This window comes from Nannobrachium achirus (assembly GCF_963921795.1).
Source record: "Nannobrachium achirus genome assembly, chromosome: 5".
NCBI lineage: Eukaryota > Metazoa > Chordata > Actinopteri > Myctophiformes > Myctophidae > Nannobrachium > Nannobrachium achirus.
The window spans coordinates 50,627,979-50,646,596 of NC_137814.1; the positions used below are offsets into that span (position 1 = coordinate 50,627,979).

At 43.9% G+C, this 18,618-nt stretch overlaps 1 protein-coding gene across 3 annotated transcripts in view; it reads left to right on the forward strand.

The window, feature by feature from the left end:
• Positions 1-16,668, forward strand: part of LOC308286036 (partitioning defective 3 homolog) — a 430,195-nt gene extending 413,527 nt beyond the window's left edge. For all 3 annotated transcript variants that reach the window (XM_080726998.1, XM_080727000.1, XM_080726999.1), the window contains 2 exons: positions 5,180-5,340; positions 14,960-16,668. In XM_080726998.1, coding sequence (XP_080583124.1) covers positions 5,180-5,340; positions 14,960-15,413 — 615 coding nt within the window. In that variant the 3' untranslated portion in view covers positions 15,414-16,668. The remainder of the gene's footprint in view (positions 1-5,179; positions 5,341-14,959) is intronic.
• The last annotated feature ends 1,950 nt before the right edge of the window (positions 16,669-18,618 follow it).

Sequence of the window (18,618 nt, forward strand, 5' to 3'; positions counted from 1 at the left end):
CATTTATACCTCGGCGAGAATGGGGAGGTTATAGTCACAGCCAGGTTGTGATGGGGGGGAGGGTTTTAGAAAGAGCCCTTATATTGGCGCTTGTATTTTACCGTTACGTTTTAATACCCCCACATTATCTGAATTTCTGTAGGGTTTTATTTTTTTACGCTCTCTCTCTCTCTCTCTCTCTCTCTCTCTCTCTCTCTCACACACACACACACACACACACACACACACACACACACACACACACACACACACACACACACACACACACACACAATCACCATGTTAAGGGAGAGGGAGCCAGCCAGTGTTCCTGAGACCATTCCACATCCCCTAAAAACCCACTAAAGGGATTTGTCTCCCTGCATATTGGAAATGTAATTCAGCCGGGGGGGCAATTTGCCATTTTGGTTATGGAATCCTTTCATCGGCAATAATAATACGTTATTGGCTGTCCCCGGCCGGCGGAAACCATGTATGTCCAAACACCTTGCTTTTTTTTATTCATATTGTCTTATAACATTTCAAAATAGACGACCTACAAGTTCACAACGCGTCGCTGCGACGCAAACTTGTGAACTTGTATCGGCTATTTTCACTCAGAAACCTCGTATCTCCAAGTTTCAAATGTGTATGTTCTTTCGCAAAGCAAAGCCCTGTTTCATCACACAAGGCCGTCGCACAAAAGTAGTGAAAACAGCAGATCTACAAGCACACAACGCCTCGCGGTGCGAGGCGTTGTGTGCTTGTAGATCGGCTGTTTTCACTAGTTTATCATTTTTAAAATGTTAAATACAAAACGAACGGTTTTGGACATACAAGGTTTCCGCCCGACAACGACGATATGGAGATAAGAGGTTTCTGCCCGCCATCGAACCGATAGGCGGGCTCATGCCCCGCAACCACCCAACTCCACCCCAAACCCTGCCAGCGGCCAAAGACCCCCCCCTACCCCCCCACCCCAGCCGCCTTGCCAGCCTATCTCCATGGCAACAGAGGGAGCAGGCAGTGCCAATCAATCCCAGAGACAGTTGTCCACGGGCTTCATTCTGTTTAATGGGAACGTGTTCCTCTTCTCCAAGCATCTTTAATCGTTTTATGGCCCTCCTACACAAACACAGGCACGCACACACACACACACACACACACACACACACACACACACACACACACACACACACACACACACACACACACACACACAAACACACACACACACACACACACACACACACACACACACACACACACACACACACACACACACACACACTGCTCCCCATACAACACACAATGCAGTAATAAAAGTAATTAGGTTGGCTTTGTGTGTTACGACTGATCCACAGCACTATAATTATTACACACCCACCCTGTTAATGGACTGTACATGATCTGAACGGAACGATATGCGTATGTGTGTGCACGCGAGCGTGCGTGCGTGCGCGGCTGGGGAAGCTAAATAGTTGAATGCTTAGTCGGTGTGTTTGCGTGCGTGCGTGCGTGTTTGTCTGTGTGTGAGTGTTTCTGTGTGTGTGTGTGATAAGGCAATTCAGTTGCGTGTGAGTGTGCCATTGCTACTGTATGTGTACGTGTGCGCACTGCGCACAAATATGCATCCGTGGGTGCATTTGTGCGAGTCAATCAATGGGAGAGCATTCCAGGTGTCTCTTTGTTTGTGTGTGTGTTTGTGTGTGTGTGTGGGTGTATACACACACACACACACAAACACACTCAGGCCTTAATAACCTGTCTGGGCAGCACATTATCCAGAGGAGGGTCTTCTTGTGGAGGTCCCGGTGCCAGCAGGACAGATCGCTGTGTCCTTCATTAACACCCACTAACATCCATCACCTCTCATAATCATCATCATCATCATAACCGTAACACCACCCACCCACTCTGAGTCTCTCCAGCATGGTCCTCCCCTCCACCCGCCTCCTCCACCTTCACCTCCTCCACCCTCTGTCCGTGTCTCGTCCTCCTCCTCCACCCAATCTGAGCTGTCTGTGAGGAAGGGACAAGGACAGAGTCTGTCTGCCTAACACCTGGTAAGTGTCTGTGTCTTTGGGGGAATCAGGGGGGAAATCAGGAAAACTCAATACATTCTCCTTTCCGATGTCCGACGTTGTCTTCGGAAAGGGCGCTGCCTACTAATAATGTTTATTCATATTTTAACTGGGGACCCCCCACCCTGACGAGCACTAAAATTTGAGGCATTGCATTTTGTGTAACACGGTTCTATTGTGAAAATAGCTGATCTACATGCTCACAACGTCTCGCAACGCGAGGCGTTGTGAGCATGTAGATCGGCTATTTTCACAATTTCTGCCTCTAATATTCCTTAAATTGTTGTTTACTGTTGAGTGAGGAGAGGAATGTTGCACATTAAGTTAATCATCTAGGGACCCCCCAAAATAATTCGGGGACCCCCCTTCGGGTCCCAACCCACAGATTGAGAACCACCATAATAAACGACGAATGTCTGTCTGTCCGATGTCTGTCTGATATACCTGACTTCACTGATACTAAACGGTGCCCAAATTTGGAGATAACTGTACTGCGCATGCGTCCCTGCCATGGTAACAGCCGCATGCTGAAACAGTGCCCTAATTTGGAGATGGGTTCTCCAACTTTACTTCTCGGACTCCTACATTCAGTCCCTCACATAACCCAAACTCTACACATAATTCGGAGCACATCTGTTAGAACGGGCAAGGCTAGTAACTATAAATTAAAGTTGTTCTGAGCTTCGAAAAACTTTTACGAACCGGAAGATGTTCGGACGTGGAAAGGAGTATGTATTGGCCGCAGCTTCTCGTTGTGTAATTACACAAAATGGCTTCACGAGACCGAGGGCCTTTAAAATTGATCCACTCTCTTCGTTCCTGTAAAATACTACTGAACTCATAAAGTTTACACCTCTAAAGAGTTTTTTTTTTTACATTTTTTTTGCCACCTCGACGGCACTGGGTACCTTCATTTTATATGGTGTTTAATGTTTATTCACGGTTTAATGATAGGTTTGTGATGATAAGAATATTATAGCATGTCCTCGTTGTCGGGTGAAAACCTTGTATGTCCAAAACCGTTCGGTTTGCATTTATCATTTTAAAAATGATTTAAACTAGTGAAAACAGCCGATCTACAAGCACACAACGCCTCGCGCCGCGAGGTGTTGTGTGCTTGTAGATCTGCTGTTTTCACTACTTCTGTGCGACGGCCTTGTATGATGAAGCAGGGCTTTACTTTGCGAAAGAACGTACAAATTTGAAACTTGGAGAGGTTTCTACCCGACAACGACGATGTCCAGAATTGTACAGTAGAAGATATTATTTTTTTCCTACCAATCGTTTTATTAGAATTTCTGCCAGATTAGTCCAAACATTTGCACTTAGTGTTCAGTAAAAATGGATTGATTTCACCGTTAAAATTCACTTGGAGCCATGAAGGAGAGGAGAAAGGTTCAAGTCAGATTTTCCTGAGCCTTGAGAGAAAGTGAGAGATATGGATTGTTGTAAAACGTGCAACAGCTCAATATTAGCAAAGTGGTCTCAATCAGTGAGCATGACGTTGCTGTCTGGCAGAAACCTTGTATCTCCATATTTAGACTTTTAGTCTTTTTTTCCGTAAATGAATGCCCTACTTCGTTACTACTTTAGCGCGTCGCACAAAAGTAGTGAAAATAGCCAATCTACAAGCTCACAACGCACCGCATCACGGTGCGCTGTGAGCTTGTAGATCGGGAATTTTCACAATAATAAAAAAGGGATGTACAGTATTTGGACATACAAGGATTCCACCCGACACCCAACTATGTTCACAAAGTGTGCAATCAATGCTAATGGTATTTCCCCTCCTATCGGATCAATGAAGTAATGTTGCATTCCAACATACTTACTACTTAATATTTGATACACTTTGCCGCTGGCGTCGTCCCCACAGCGCTTCACTAAACCATAATTATGACTGATCAATACCGCAACCGATTTAATTGGTTCTAATAATTTATAATGATGACAAGTAAGTTATCAATTCATGATGCTGTTGCTTAACCCTATGATGCAGTCAGCGACATCTCAATCAGTCATGATTATGATCCATGCTTTTGATTATGACCGCAGCCATGGTGGAAATCAACTAAGTACCGTACTTTTGAGGTACTTTTACTTTACTAAATGTGTCCAATACTGTATACTTCTACTATATTGCAGAGGTACATTTTTCACTTTTTACTCCACTACAATTATTCTTCTACGTTAAACTTTAGTGACGAGTTACTTTGCAGATTGAGATTATTATTATTACAAATCATACATCAACCAATTAAGCCATATTTTATAGTTGTTCTAGCTGAACTATAAGCTCACAACGCACAACATCGATTTGTGAGCTTCTTACTTACTTTTATACTTTCAGGTATATTTTCATGCCAGTACTTTTGTACTTTTACGCAACTGAAATTCAGAATACATGACTTGTACTGGTTGTAACAGAGTATTGGTATTTCTACAGTACTTGGACTTAAATAAAACAGAGCGCTTTTACCACCATTGGTTTTTAGTATCCCAAAAAACGTCCGTCTCCCAAAACAATGTAAACACCAAAATACAGTGAGAGGGCAGTGTGTTTCTGCAGGTAAACTATGCGTTAAAAAAAGTTATGTTTGTATGTAAACTCAGGGAAAAGTCACTGTACCTACATGTTGATTTCGTCGACTAAAACTATGACGAAATTTTTTTGTCGACTGTGTTTTTTTCACTGACAAAAACTAAATAAAAACTATACAAAAACTAAGCTGTGGTGACTAAAACTAAGACTAAATATATTGACAATTTCGTCAATAAAATAAATACAGTACTAGACTAAAACGTTAGGGAGGCACTAGTTTATGTTTGGTTGCTCTCAGGTGTTGCGTGCTGAAAATAGCCGATCTACAAGCTCACAGAAATCAGTTATTACGATGCCATCAAGGCCTGCCAAAATACATTTTAGTCGACTAAATCAACTGTAGTCGACTAAAATTAGACTAAAACTAATACTTTTCAGGTAACTAAATTATGACTAAAACTAAATGACGTTTAATTTAAAAGACTATGACTAAAACTAAATCAAAATTTGCTGTCAAAAACAACACTGCTACAGTACTATGCCTCTGCCTCACGCCAGCCCTCCGTGTCCCCAGGCCAACGCGGTCAGCAGCAACAGTAACGGTGGTGCAGGGGGTTCTGGGTACAGCCAGCCCGGACGCCACTCCGTCTCCGTGGAGGTGCAGATGCAGAGGCAGCGGCAGGAGGAGAGAGACTCCTTCGCTCAGGCCCAGAGGCAGTACAGCTCCTTGCCACGGTGAGTACAGAGGGGTGTGTGTGTGTGTGTGTGTGTGCGCGTGTGTGCGTGTGTGCGTGTGTGGCTGATGTATATTGGTCCTGTCGGGCAGAAACCTCATCTCCATATTTAAACTTTTTGTGTGTTTTTATTTTATTTCTTTTTTCCAGACGATTTTGGGTTAGGTGCGTAAACTGATCTTATATTAACTCATTTGCTGCCACCTCCCAAGTTTCCTGAGTTATCCCCGTTGTTTGACGCCGCCAGTAGTAATTTCTGGTCCTTTGGAAGGTGACTGATTGATTGATAAGAACGGACTACTTGATGACCACGTTAGGTTTGGTGTGCTTTGGGGGAAGGGAAGCGCATTTACAGTTTGTACACGTTACATCCAATCGTGTGCGCGCACGCATGCACGACACGTGTGTGTGTGTAAGAAAGATATACTGTACTTCTGTATGCTGCATATGTGTGTGATCTATGCCTGTCTGAGGTTGTAATAGCCATGTCATTATTATGACATCATGGATGAATCAATCGATGTCACAACATCAGGACCAGGTCTGGTCACATGCAGACCACAGCGCACGCACGCACACACACTCATGCGCGCGCACACACACACACTTATGCGCGCACACACACGCACGCACGCACGCACGCACGCACGCACGCGCGGCACAGCAGTGAAACCACAGGCCGGTCAGATCAAGTTACACTCTTCCATGGATCTGACATGATCGTTCTCATCTCGCTCTCATCTCCCATAATGCAATTCCTTTTGATCCTTTTGATCCTCATGTCATGTCTTCGAGTCGTTGTTTCCAGGAAGTTCAAGTGTCTTTGTGCATTTGTCAGTGAGTGTTGGACAGTATTTACTTGAGTACTGTACTTTGTTTTTATAGCTGTACTTTACCTGAGCATCTGTGTTTTGGGACACTCCACTGTATTTCAAAGACAAATATTGACTCGTACATTTGTAGGAAGAGAAAAAGTAAATTATGAATAAACCACCCAAGCGCACACGCACGCACACATCCACACACATGATGTACACACCACGCTGCGACAGAGTTAAAAGCACACACTTCTTGTATTATTATTTCCAACTAATATTTCACCACAGTAGTAATTGTACTGTCTGTCGACCACAGACTCCTTCCTTGATAAATATTGCAGACGGCTTTTGTTAAAACATTAATGAGCTCTCGTCTCTCTCAAGCGCCCAGAACATCCGATGTCCCTTTTCCCCTCTAAAATTCATCACTTCCATTTGTGTACTGTATGAACAACAAGACAGCTTATTGTTTTTTTCGTGAGAACACTTTGTTTACAACAGTAGAAATATCCGAGCATCGCTAACAGCGTTCTTAAAAGTCTTCTGCAGCAGCAGTCGGAAATAAACGGGGAAGCATTTCGACCTGTTGCTCGTCCTCAGCGTTTTCTGATCATTGAAGACTTTTAAAAACGCTACTAGCGAGTGTGGATATTTGTACATTGTGCATTGTCAATAGTTTACACACAGTTTAACCTGAGGACTGCGCTTTGTGTTGAGCGCGCCATTCCTTTGAAGTGAGTTGCTTTGAACAACACTGTTGTTGAATCACTTCAGAATCAACACAAGGGGTCCCTGTCTGATAAGAGGGAAATGAAGGGTAAAATGTGTATTTATTGTTTGGTTATGCAAACACAGGGCAACGTTACATGCTTTGCCTTTAACTCACAGCAGCATTCAGTCATGCTCAAGTCGGAGGCTGGCTTAGTGTAACATGGAGCATCCTGGGGAAAGACAGACAGACAGACAGACAGACAGACAGACAGACAGACAGACAGAACAGCTGGAAAGCTGAGATGAACGCAGCATAGGGCAGTGGTTCTCAACCTGTGGGTCGTGACTCCCTGGGGGGTCCCCAAATTATTTTGGGGAGTCCCCAGGCGATGAACTTCATGTGCAACATTTGTTTTCTCACTCAACCACCGCCCTCCAATTTAACACATTAAACACCTCCTCCACTGTCGACTACATGGGTCAACATTTTAAGCAATTTCCATATCATTATATGAAAAGAATAAACTGATATCGTTTAGATATTTTAGAACCACTAATCTACACTTTCCCCATTACACACTTCACTTTATCAGCTCAACCAACCATGTCTCCTTAACTATATAGACTGACTAGGACCGCTCAATAGCTGCTTCTTCATCTCCATGCCATTAATACTCATCCTGTGTTCCTCCTTTGTCTTTGGAATGGAGATGTGATTGATTAACGGCGGTGCCGTTTGCCTAAAACAGCAGATAAAGGTCAGTTTCTCTTGTCGAGGGGGGGCGGGGGGAGGCGGGAGGGCCCCCCCTTTCACCCCCCCCCAAACAAGGGGGAGGGAGGAGCGCAGAGTGGAAATAAACGTCTGTCATTTGTAACAATGATGATGCTCGGTTCAGGGGACCTCCAATTCATCAATGACCGCCATCATTGATCTCCATGCCAAAATGATGTGTTAATCTTGTGTGTGGGTGGGTGTAGGAGTAGGTGATGGGGTATCATTTGGTGTCAGTGGTGGAAAAAGTACTCAAACGTTTTACTTAAGTTAAAGTATCAGTACTGCAATGTACTTGAAGTACCATTAAGCCACTATGTAGAATGTCCCATTTCAAGGTTTCAAATGTATGAAAATAGCAGATCTACAAGCTTGTAGATTGGCTATTTTCAAATGGCCGAAATGTATATGGTTGAAGTGGTTAATGTGTGTTTAATGATAACTGCAATCTACAAAGTAACTAGTAACAAAAAGTTTTCAAATAAAAGCAGTGCAGTAAAAGTACAATATCTGGATCCGAGATGTAGTGGTAGTAGAGGTAAAAGTACCGGAAATTGGAAATACTCAATCGTACAAATACTTCAAAATGTTACTTAAGTACTGTAGTTGAGTAAATGTACTTAGTTACTTTCCACTAAAAGCCCCATATTTTCACCATGCTCTTCCCACAACACCTTCTTTATCTTTTCTACACCTCCTACCACATCCATCCATCCATCCTCTACTGTTCTCTACATAACGTCGTTGTCGGGTGGAAACTTCGTATCTCCAAGTTTCAAATTGTATGTTCTTTCGCGAAGTAAAGCCCTGCTTCATCGTACAAGGCCGTCGCACAAAAGTAGTGAAAACAGCAGGTGCGAGGCGTTGTGTGCTTGTAGATCGGCTGTTTTCACTAGTTTAAATCATTTTTAAGATGATAAATGCAAAACGAACGGTTTTGGACATACAAGGTTTTCACCCGACAACGGCGATTCCTCTCCTCCTCCCTCTCTCTCTCTCTCTCTCTCTCTCTCTCTCTCTCTCTCTCGCCATCTCCATCAATCCCTTTATCTCTCACTCCATCTTTCCCCACACCTTCCGGCCCGTAGTCTGTCCATCCATCTTCCTGCAGGCTAACGTGTGTTTATCTGTGCATGCACTGTGTCTCTGCTGTCCCTCTGAGATCCATCACTCCCTCCAGGGACGTGCAGAGAATGTTAGAGAGGCAGGGGCTGAAATGTCTAAAAGGGCATTTTGGTGAAAATATCGAAAATAGCAGACCTCCAAGCTCACAACGCGTCGCTTAATTTCTACACAGAGAGGGCAATTCTTTCAACATAAGATGCTGCGTTCAAGTTCAGGAGAGTTTAGGACAAGGCAATTCTCTTGAATGCTTGCCTATCAGATATGGCATGGAAAGGGGGCATTTGCATTTCTTTCACCATATTAGTAAAAACTGCATGCATCGTCTGGAGAGGGCACTTTTTTACAGATGGATAAAAGGGCAGGGGCTCAAGCCCACTTTGATGTCTATGCGTGTACATGCCTGACTCCTCCCTTCCTCCTCCATACTCACTCTGTCCTGCATCTCCATGTGTGTGCGTGCGTGTGTGTGCACGTGCATGCGCGCGCAAGCACATGGGGGTGAAACAATTAATCAAACTAATTGATTATAACAAATAATTGATCGTTGAAATATTGGAAATAGCTTCCCGGATTTCTGTATTTTTTTGCACGGTACAGAGTATAAAATAGGGCTTACGTGTTTAGACCCATTTTTGAAACATATTAACAACATAAATCTTGCATAAAAGGGGTCCCCGGCACAGGTTATTTTCAGATGGGGGTCCGCAGCCAAATAGGGTCCGTTTGGGATGCACTGCAGGACAGTATGTTGCTATGTACTGTACAGTGAGACTGGGTAGGGTAGTGGACCGTTTCACATTTCACCATTACCATCATTTCTGTGATGGTATAATGGTGGTGCTGGGGGAGGGAGGGGTGTCTTGAATCTCTTTGTCAACATGTGAAATGAAATCAGAGTCTGGGGGTCGCCAGCTAGCTGCCTCGCCTCCCGAAAAAATTGGAATCGCTCGAGCGTGTGTGCGAGAATAAGGCCCGGGCTAATATTTCAGATCCTTATCTTCCTGGGTCCGTGAAAGCGTATCCGTTCCCGATTACGCTCAATCTGTTCTTCAATGAGAGCAAAATAACAAAATCCCCTCCCGCCCTCTCCTCACCCCTCCTTTTCTATTCTCATTAAAGTGTTGGATTTCCTGCTGGTCCTTTCCTCCACCCTAATCTAAACAGAGGAATCAGGCACATTCTTCACAGCTGACTGATAAAGCTGATAATTATGCATGGCTACGACACGGAGGAGCCCTTGATGTTCACATGTGTGTGTCTTGTGTGTTTTGTCCTTTCTCTCTCTTTCTCTTGTGCTCTCTCTTTCTCCTTCTCCTTCTCTCTCTCTCTCTCTCTCTCTCTCTCTCTCTCTCTCTCACTCTCTTTGTTTTGTTTTGCTCGGGTGAGAAAGCTGGGGTGGAGCTTTCTTAAAACACATATGGTGCCAACCCCGAGTTTCCCGAGTTTGTATTGGTACTAGTGCTGTGCCAACCCCGAGTTTCCCGAGTTTGGGCCGTTTTTGAAATTTCTTTTTTTTTTTTTTTTTTTTCAAATTTTTTTTTTTCAAATTTTTTTTTTGGACCTCCAGAAATGTATTAGGCATGATCGCGATCACGAAATTGCATGTTTAACCCCCATACCAACCCATTCTTTCAAACATGGCAGCCATGTTTGTTTACATCTGAAGAAAACATAATGGCTGATAAATCATGAATGCCTGAACGGATTTCCAAGCGGATTTTTTTGTTTGAAAGCTGTGAACAGCATCTACACACGTGGTGCATCATCTAGGCATGGGCGTGCACTTTTTACACACTTGCACAATTACATGGAAGTCTATGGTAACCATGGCAACGCGGGACATTGGCCGGAAAAAATCATTGCAACATAAGTGTTAAGCACTTAAGCCCTATTTACTCCGTGGCACCGCAAATAGCAAAAATAGCTGATTTACAATACAAGCTCACAAGACATTGCAACGCTTGTACTTCTTCCATTTTCACTATTTAAACAAAAGAACTTGAGGAACAAAACATATATTACAAAATACATTTAACACTGCTCCCTTGATTAGATATGTAAGGCCTATCTGCAATTACCTGCACATTTTGAAAAATGCGGTCTAAAGACAAAACCCTAGTACGTACATATTCTTCGCTTTGTATATTTTATTGTTGTTACAGTACGTCTTTATTTGCTATGTTGGAATGCCAGCACAATTTGTGTCTAAAGTCCCAACAGCATTTGAGGAACAAATCTCTTGTGTCCACTGTCCAAAACTGTTACATTTCAGTATTCAAATTCTAAAATAGCAAAAGTAGCAGCTACTGTTGATGCTGTAGTACGGTCAAGTAGTGCATTAATTTAGGAAAAACAACTAAAGGTTTCTGCCCGACAGCAACAATAAGTCAGTAACAAACAAAACCTCCTTCATTCTTGGCCATGTCCAAAAGAGGGAGAGAGTGGTCAGGCGGGGCTCCCTCCTCCCTTGTATACTCTCATGCATGTCGTATGCGGGGGTCTCAGTTACATGCACACAAACACAAAAGGCAGGGCAAAACCGCACAAAGTGGCCAGCCAAGCAGAAATGAGGGGGTGATGTCAGACATCTGGAGTGGCTTTCCTGTCATTGTCTTAAAGGGGAGGGCTTGGCCCTCCTGTCTCCCTGCTCCACAGCACTCTCACAACCTCCCAGCTCACAGGCAGCTGTTGCCAGGTCTGCTTATTGTAAGCCACTTTGGGCTTGTTTTTTTTTTTTAGACCTATCCGCTTGTTTCTCTCACACAAAAGAAATCTGGCAACACTGTCTCCAGACTCCAGAACGCTTTCCCTCCCAACCTTCCACTGACTGTAAGTGAGAGGGTCACTTACAAGCAGACTAGGCAACGCTGCCTGCGTTGCCAAGTCTGCTTATTGTAAGTGACTTTGGGCTTGTTTTTTCAAGTAACGTTGCTTGTAAATAATTTGGTCGTATATATGGTAAATACAGTAAAGTTGTTTCGCCTTACCTTGGGGTCTGGGCTGTCGATTGAACATCGGTAATGGCCACGGTTTGTTTACAAAAGACGTTAACATGCACGCAAAGTGAAAATCTGGCATTTTTCATGGCAAAATAGCGCTCCAATGATGGCTTTCTGCTGACTACATCTGGGTTAAGGTTGACAAAAATAAAGTGACCAAAAATCTGCGCATTTTCATCCCGACTTTTCAAAATAAGAGTGGCCGCCTATGGGAGGAAGTGCGGGCACTCTGCACCCCTTCATACCTTCAAAGTAAATGGCACTAAATAAATGTTTCAAAAATGTTCAAAATATTAAAAGCTTTTTCAAAATCTTTTGAAAATATAGCAGATCTTCTTTTTTTTTTTTGCTGGGGACCCACCTGTGTGTGATCATAGTCACTTCTTTTGGGCTTGTTTTTCGTAGACCTGTCCGCTTGTTTCTCTCACACAAAAAAAAAGAAATCTGGCAACGCTGTCTCTTTCTCCCGCTCGCTCCGCTCTCAAGCCTTGACAGCCGACAGGCCGATCCCGCCATGCCTTTTAAGACTCTCATGTCAGGTGTCAGATATCCGGCCCCTGATGTACAAGATGGTCGCTGCGTTCTCTCCTCCTGCTGGAAATGGGCCCCCGCTATTACTGTCTGTCAGCTCCAATGTGTGTTTGTGTCTGTCTGCGGAACGGAGGCCTAATGGTCTGGAAGCGGACTTTGACGTGGTTAAAGGTGTCCCTTATTATGTTCCCTTTGTTGGGCCAGAAACCTTGTATCTCTGGTAGGGCTGTCACGATTATGGCATTTTACATGACGATTAATTTTCTCTCAAACAATTGCGATTAACAATTTAATTGTGTTTTTGTCGTTGACAATTACATTTCTGTTTGGCTTTTAGGCTTTGAATTACACATGGTAGATATGACACATAAGCTAAATATACAAAGAAATTACTGACATATTTGACAACTTTATACTTAAAAAAGAACATTAATTGTGGAAATAGCCGATCTACAAGCTCACAGCGCGTAGCATCGCGATGCGTTGTGAGCTTGTAGATCTGCTATTTCCACTATTTTTGACATGGACACGATTATGACGATTATAAAAAATAATCACGAGTATGTCAAATAATCACGATTAGACGATTATGTAATAATTGTGACAGCCCTAATCTCTGGATTTCAAGGTTGTTTTTTTGTAATTGTTTTTATTCATTTATATTACGAAAGAATTATGCAATTATGCCAGCGTAGCATAGTATATATAGATGTAACAGGAATGAAAACATAACAAAAACAAAGCAGATTGAACACAAGAAACATAAAACTAACACAGCAAAAGACTTTATAAATAATAAGTACCTGTAAACCCACCTATACACCTCTCTCCAAGGACCAACAACGTGATGAAAATCGGGGTCAAACACAACGTTTTATATATTTATTCGTTAACCCTTTTAGACCCGAGAGCGGTTCTAGAAAACGCCATCTAAATCCTTGAATTCCTAAATCTCGAAAAAGAAAATAGCCAATCTACAAGCTCGCAACGCCGCACGTTGTGAGCTTTCAGATTTGCCATTTTTAGCTACTTTTGAAACATTTTTTTTCAAGTGAAACTGCTTAAGTGGGTGTGAGTTTTTATACATATTGAAGCCATGAAAAGTATCAACAACAGCTTGTGACTAAACAATAACTACATGGAACACAGTTTATTTTTCTTTTTTATATATATATTTTTTTTTTTGGGGGGGCTTTTTTATGCCTTTATTGACAGACAGTTAGACAGACAGGAAATATGGGGAGAGACAGGGAGAGACACGCAGCAAACCTGAGTCGGGCTCGGGAATCGAACCAGCGACCTGCCGCAGGCTACACAAAGCCTTATGTATATGTGCCTAGACCAGTAGGCCATCAGGGGCACATTTTTCTTTTCTTTTTAAAGTAAGGGTTTTGGACATACAAGGTTTCCACCTGTCAGCGACAGCCCTGTATGTTGTTACAGGAGGCTGCTGTTACTTGCCCAGAGGCAGTTTGGGGGGGGGGCATGAGGCTATAATGGCTCCCTCATTTCCATTGAATGGAACGCCTGTACTGTAGCCCGTACCCACTGACAGCGTCCACTCCTTTCTCTGCCAAAACAAAGAGTTTAACATGTCAAACCTGTTAGCTTTAAACTGCCTCTTCTGTTGGGGCTGATGCTTTCTGGCCCTTTGGAGAGGTTGAGTGATGGATAAGAACTGACTACTTGATAACCATGTTAGGTGTATAGGTCTAGTCAAGGTCATGTTCCATGTGACGTGAAGCGAGAGCTCTTCTGTGTGTGTGTGTGTGTGTGTGTGTGTGTGTGTGTGTGTGTGTGTGTGTGTGTGTGTGTGTGTGTGTGTGTGCGTGTGCGTGCGTGTGCGCGCGTGCGTGTGCGCGCGTGTGTCTGATGTCATATGAACTATACATGAATGAACACACAAAGACTGTGCATGGATGAGCTGGATACAGAGTAGACAGATCATGTCTTCATGAATCGACACACGCTTCCAACATGCTGTCCATTTCTCTTACAATGAGTCACATGAAACCTGACATCTCACAATGAAAAATGAGCCACTATTCATAATGATAATAATAATTATAAGTGTTAGGAAATGTTTTTGTGCTATGCTAATATGGAGTGTTTTGGCATCAAAGACTTTAAAGATGGATTAAAACATGGGTCTTCAACAGGGGGTCCGGGACCCCCAGGGGGTCCTCAGAGTTACTACAGGGGGTCCTCCAAATATTTGAGTGATAGGAAGTTCTTTTCTCCTTTTTTATATTAACGCTAGTGGCCATATCCAGAGAGCTTTGGCCAAAAATAGCAGATCTACAAGCTCACAACGCCTCGCTTGTAGATCGGCTATTTTCGGCAAAGAGTTTTGATGTAGAGGGGTAAAAGAGCAGACTAAGTACAGAGTGAAAGGCCAAGTTTAATAAGTATTGACAGTTCAACTGGTTAAATATCTGAATACACAAAATGACATGAATCCAAAATACACTGACGATTGTGCTGTCAAAAAATAAAACTATATGGAGGTTGGGGGGGTCCCTGCTTCATGTCTCTCCACTAAGAGGTCCTTGGCCTGAAAATGTTGAAGACCCCTGGATTAAAATGCTAAAATCCTTTGCACACATTGCTCATTTCCTTCTCTCTCTCTGTCTGTCTCTCTCTCTCTCTCTCTCTCTCTGTCAGTCAACCCAGGAAGAACCCCAGCTCCGTGTCCCAGGACTCGTGGGAGAAAGCGTACCCGCCGGGCGAGGGCTTCCAGACGGCCAAGGACAACCCTCGCTACTCCAGCTACCAGGGCTGCCGCAACAACGGCTACCCGGGCGGCGGCGGGGGCGGTGGCGGCGGCGGGATGGGGGGCGGCGGGGGAGGGGGCAGCATCAACGCCCGCGTCCTCCTGGAGGCGCAGGAGCTCCTGCGACAGGAGCAGAGGAGGCGCGACCAGCAGGAGGCCAAAGTCAAGCAGGAGAACATGGAACAGAGGGGCGCGTACGAGGGCTATTCTGGCAACCACTCGGTGGCGCAGAAGGACCCGGTGTCCCCCAAGGGCCCGTACCGCCAAGACGTCCCGCCGTCGCCCTCGCAGCTGGCCAGACTCAACCGGCTGGGCTCGGAGAAAGGGAGGCCGTTCTATTCTTGAGGAGGGGACAGCATGGATAGGACAGATGGTTAGATTAATGGGTAATGTATGAGAGACATGGAGACACGGGGTCTTGACTCTGAGGCCACGAGGGGAATGTGGTGTTGTTGGGTCTTCTTCTGCCTTGGAGAAAAATCCAATGCGGACTGTGCAAATATGAGCAACGAACAACGAATGGAAGGACGAATTAAAAAGAGAAATGGAATACTAGTGAACGGAGGACAAAGCGTGGGGAGGGGGATTTTGGGTTGTGAGCACAAGGAGGAGTGGATCTACCCTGCTTTGGAGAACGGGCAAATGAAGGCAAGGTCAGATACGGACAATTGGACAGCATTTAGGGGTCTTATTGGCTTGGAGAGAGGTGTGAGTAGTGTGCTCGGTATGAGGCTGATGACCTAACGCGGTAGTCATTCGCTCTCCCCCAGTTGTTATGAGATACTTCAGTGCCTTCATTCATTCACCATGCTTGTTCACAGCCATGAGTGAGACTCCTCTGTCAGCCATGAGTGAGACTCCTTTACAACCGTGAGCCATGACGGAGACTCTTCTGGCAGCCATGACAGGGACTCCTCTTTCAGCCGTGACTAAGACTCATCTCAGTTGTCACTGTGACTCTTCTCTCAGCCATGACCAGTGTTGTTGGGGAACATGTTACTTATTACTTTCAATTATTAGCCGTAAGGTACCGGTATGTTCCGATTTTACTTTCTATGCCAAGTAATGTGTTATGTTACTTAACTTTCACAAAACACCCTCATATGGAGCACAAAAGGCTTAGCCATGATATGAAATGGAAGCAGGGTAAGCTAAACGGAATAGAGAAGAATGACACAATAATGTTATTATCAGTATTCAAATCGAATTGCAGTAGCCTAAATTTCAGTGACATAATGAAAAAGCAACTCAGAAGCGGAATGCAGGGTATTATTCTTTTTAAATGTCATAATAAAAGTCTTGCAAAGGTAGAAGAAACTGCATTATCATGCAGTTTGCATAATTATTTTTACAACAGTGTTTCTTAAAGTGATTTGAAGTGGGAGTTCTTAAAGGTGCATGAAAAAAGTCATCAAAACTGGAGGAAAAGAATTCCAGCAACACTTGCAGTACTGTAATGAAACAAGTTTATTTAGAACCTTCACCAGGGTCAGCCCAAGCGCATGGGTTTCTAAATGAAGTTGTTTTTCTACGGTACCTCAAGTACATTCGTTTTAGATTTAGATTCAGTGTTGAACTGACAAGAATAATCAATACAATTGACAGCCAAGATATATCAGCAAACTCGCAATATCATAAATACATATTTCATGTCTGAAAAGGGGTAGGAAGAAGTTCATACTTATACAGTTCAACCCTTTTTTCATATTTTACCAATAAACTTTGTTATTATATTCCACCATTCCACCCAAGTGGGTTACCGTACACAACTCTATTACATTGATCAAATCTAACCAATTAAAATGTTGAAAATTAAATACGAATTCATAATTAAGAGTCTGTGGAAGTGGTTTTGTTTACAATTCTTCACTAATCCAATCAAGACTGGATTAGTGTTTATTTTATACAGTATGTATTAACTCACACAGTAGGTTATATAGGGAATCATAGTAGGAAGGAACAATATAACGTGTATAGTAACATTTTATATAGAAGATCTTTGACTTTACATGATGTTGCAGTTTACTTTACTATTTTAGTCTTCACATAATTTATATGCGGCTTACAGTATAATTTATCATCTATTGTTACTCCAAGGAATTGAATTTCAAACACTTTCAATTTCAGTTTAATTTATCACAAATTTATTGTTAAGATATCTCCCAAAGATCATACGTTTTGTTCGACTTAAATGTAGTGTTAATTTATTGGAATCAAGCCTGCTCTCAAGGAATTTGTTAATATGACCGTATTTGTCAAAGTAAATGCGTAATATTACTTTGGTACTCACGCAAGTGAGTAGTAATGAAGTAATGTGTTTCCCCCCAACACTGGGCATGACTGAGGCTGGCGGAGGCTCCTCTCAGCCATGTCTGCGGCTCGCAGAGGCTATTCTCTCAGTCCCAACTGAGGCTGATCTCTCAGTGATCTGATGCATAGAGATCTACAGTAGCACCCTGACTTTGTGACAATCAAAAGGACAGCTGGGGAAGAGTGGTGTGCGTTTGTATGGTGCGTGTCAGAAAATATTGTGGGCATGCAATGTACAGCAGTGGTTCTCAAAGTGGATTCCAGGGACTCTGTGGGTTCATTTATGGGGGTTTAAATTGACCCTTACAAGTCTGTAACACTGACAGTGTACAAATGGAACCAAATGGACCCTAACGGGTCCATTTGGTTCCATTTGTACACTGTCAGAGTTAAGGGGAGACCTTGACATTTGAAAGTTATGATGAAACACTGATTTATGTGTGTGCGGCAGTGTGCCCGCTCCTCAATACCACATCGACATGCCAACCTGCAGACCCCACGTTGAACCATGTCCCAATGGTGAACCTTCCCTACATGCCCGCTCTCCCCCCCCCCACCCCACCCCGACCCAATAGATTACTATTCCTACCAACAACACCTGCGGCAAGCATCGCTCAGAATGCTGTTTATTCTCTCTGTTTTTTCCCCTTATTTTGTTTTTGTTTTCTGCTTCTCCTCCACCGCGGTCCGAGTTCTCTTTACTTGAGTGGTCCCTGGAGAGCAGCAGCAACAGCAACAACAAGGCAACGTGTTGAGAACAAAAACCAAAAAATAGCTCTGGTGGTGGTGTGCAGTGCAGAGTGTGTTATTAATGAAGAGCCCGCTCATAAATGATTCATGCCTCATTGTCATCTCCACGCGGAGGAGAACCAGGCGGAGAGGAGAGGAGAGGGGAGACGGCTCTGATCTGCTGCCTGGCCCGCCTGCACCGCTCTGGGCCTGACTCACTGGCCCGCCCGCCTGCCTGTCTGTCTGGAGCTCTGGCTCCTGTCCTCCTCCACCCTCCTCCTCCTCACCCTCACCCTCCACCTCCTCCTCCTCCTTCTGCTGCTGCTCCCCTGCTCTGTTCTCCCCCTCTGCTCATTAGCTCCTTTTATTCTCGCTCTCTGCTTCTCTCTGATGGCCCCCCTCCCCCCCGCCACACCCCGTTTGTGTGCATCTTCCACCTTTATCTCCTCTCATGGCCTCTCTCTCTCTCTCCCCCCACTCCTCTTCCTCCCATCCGCTCCGCTCTCTTCCC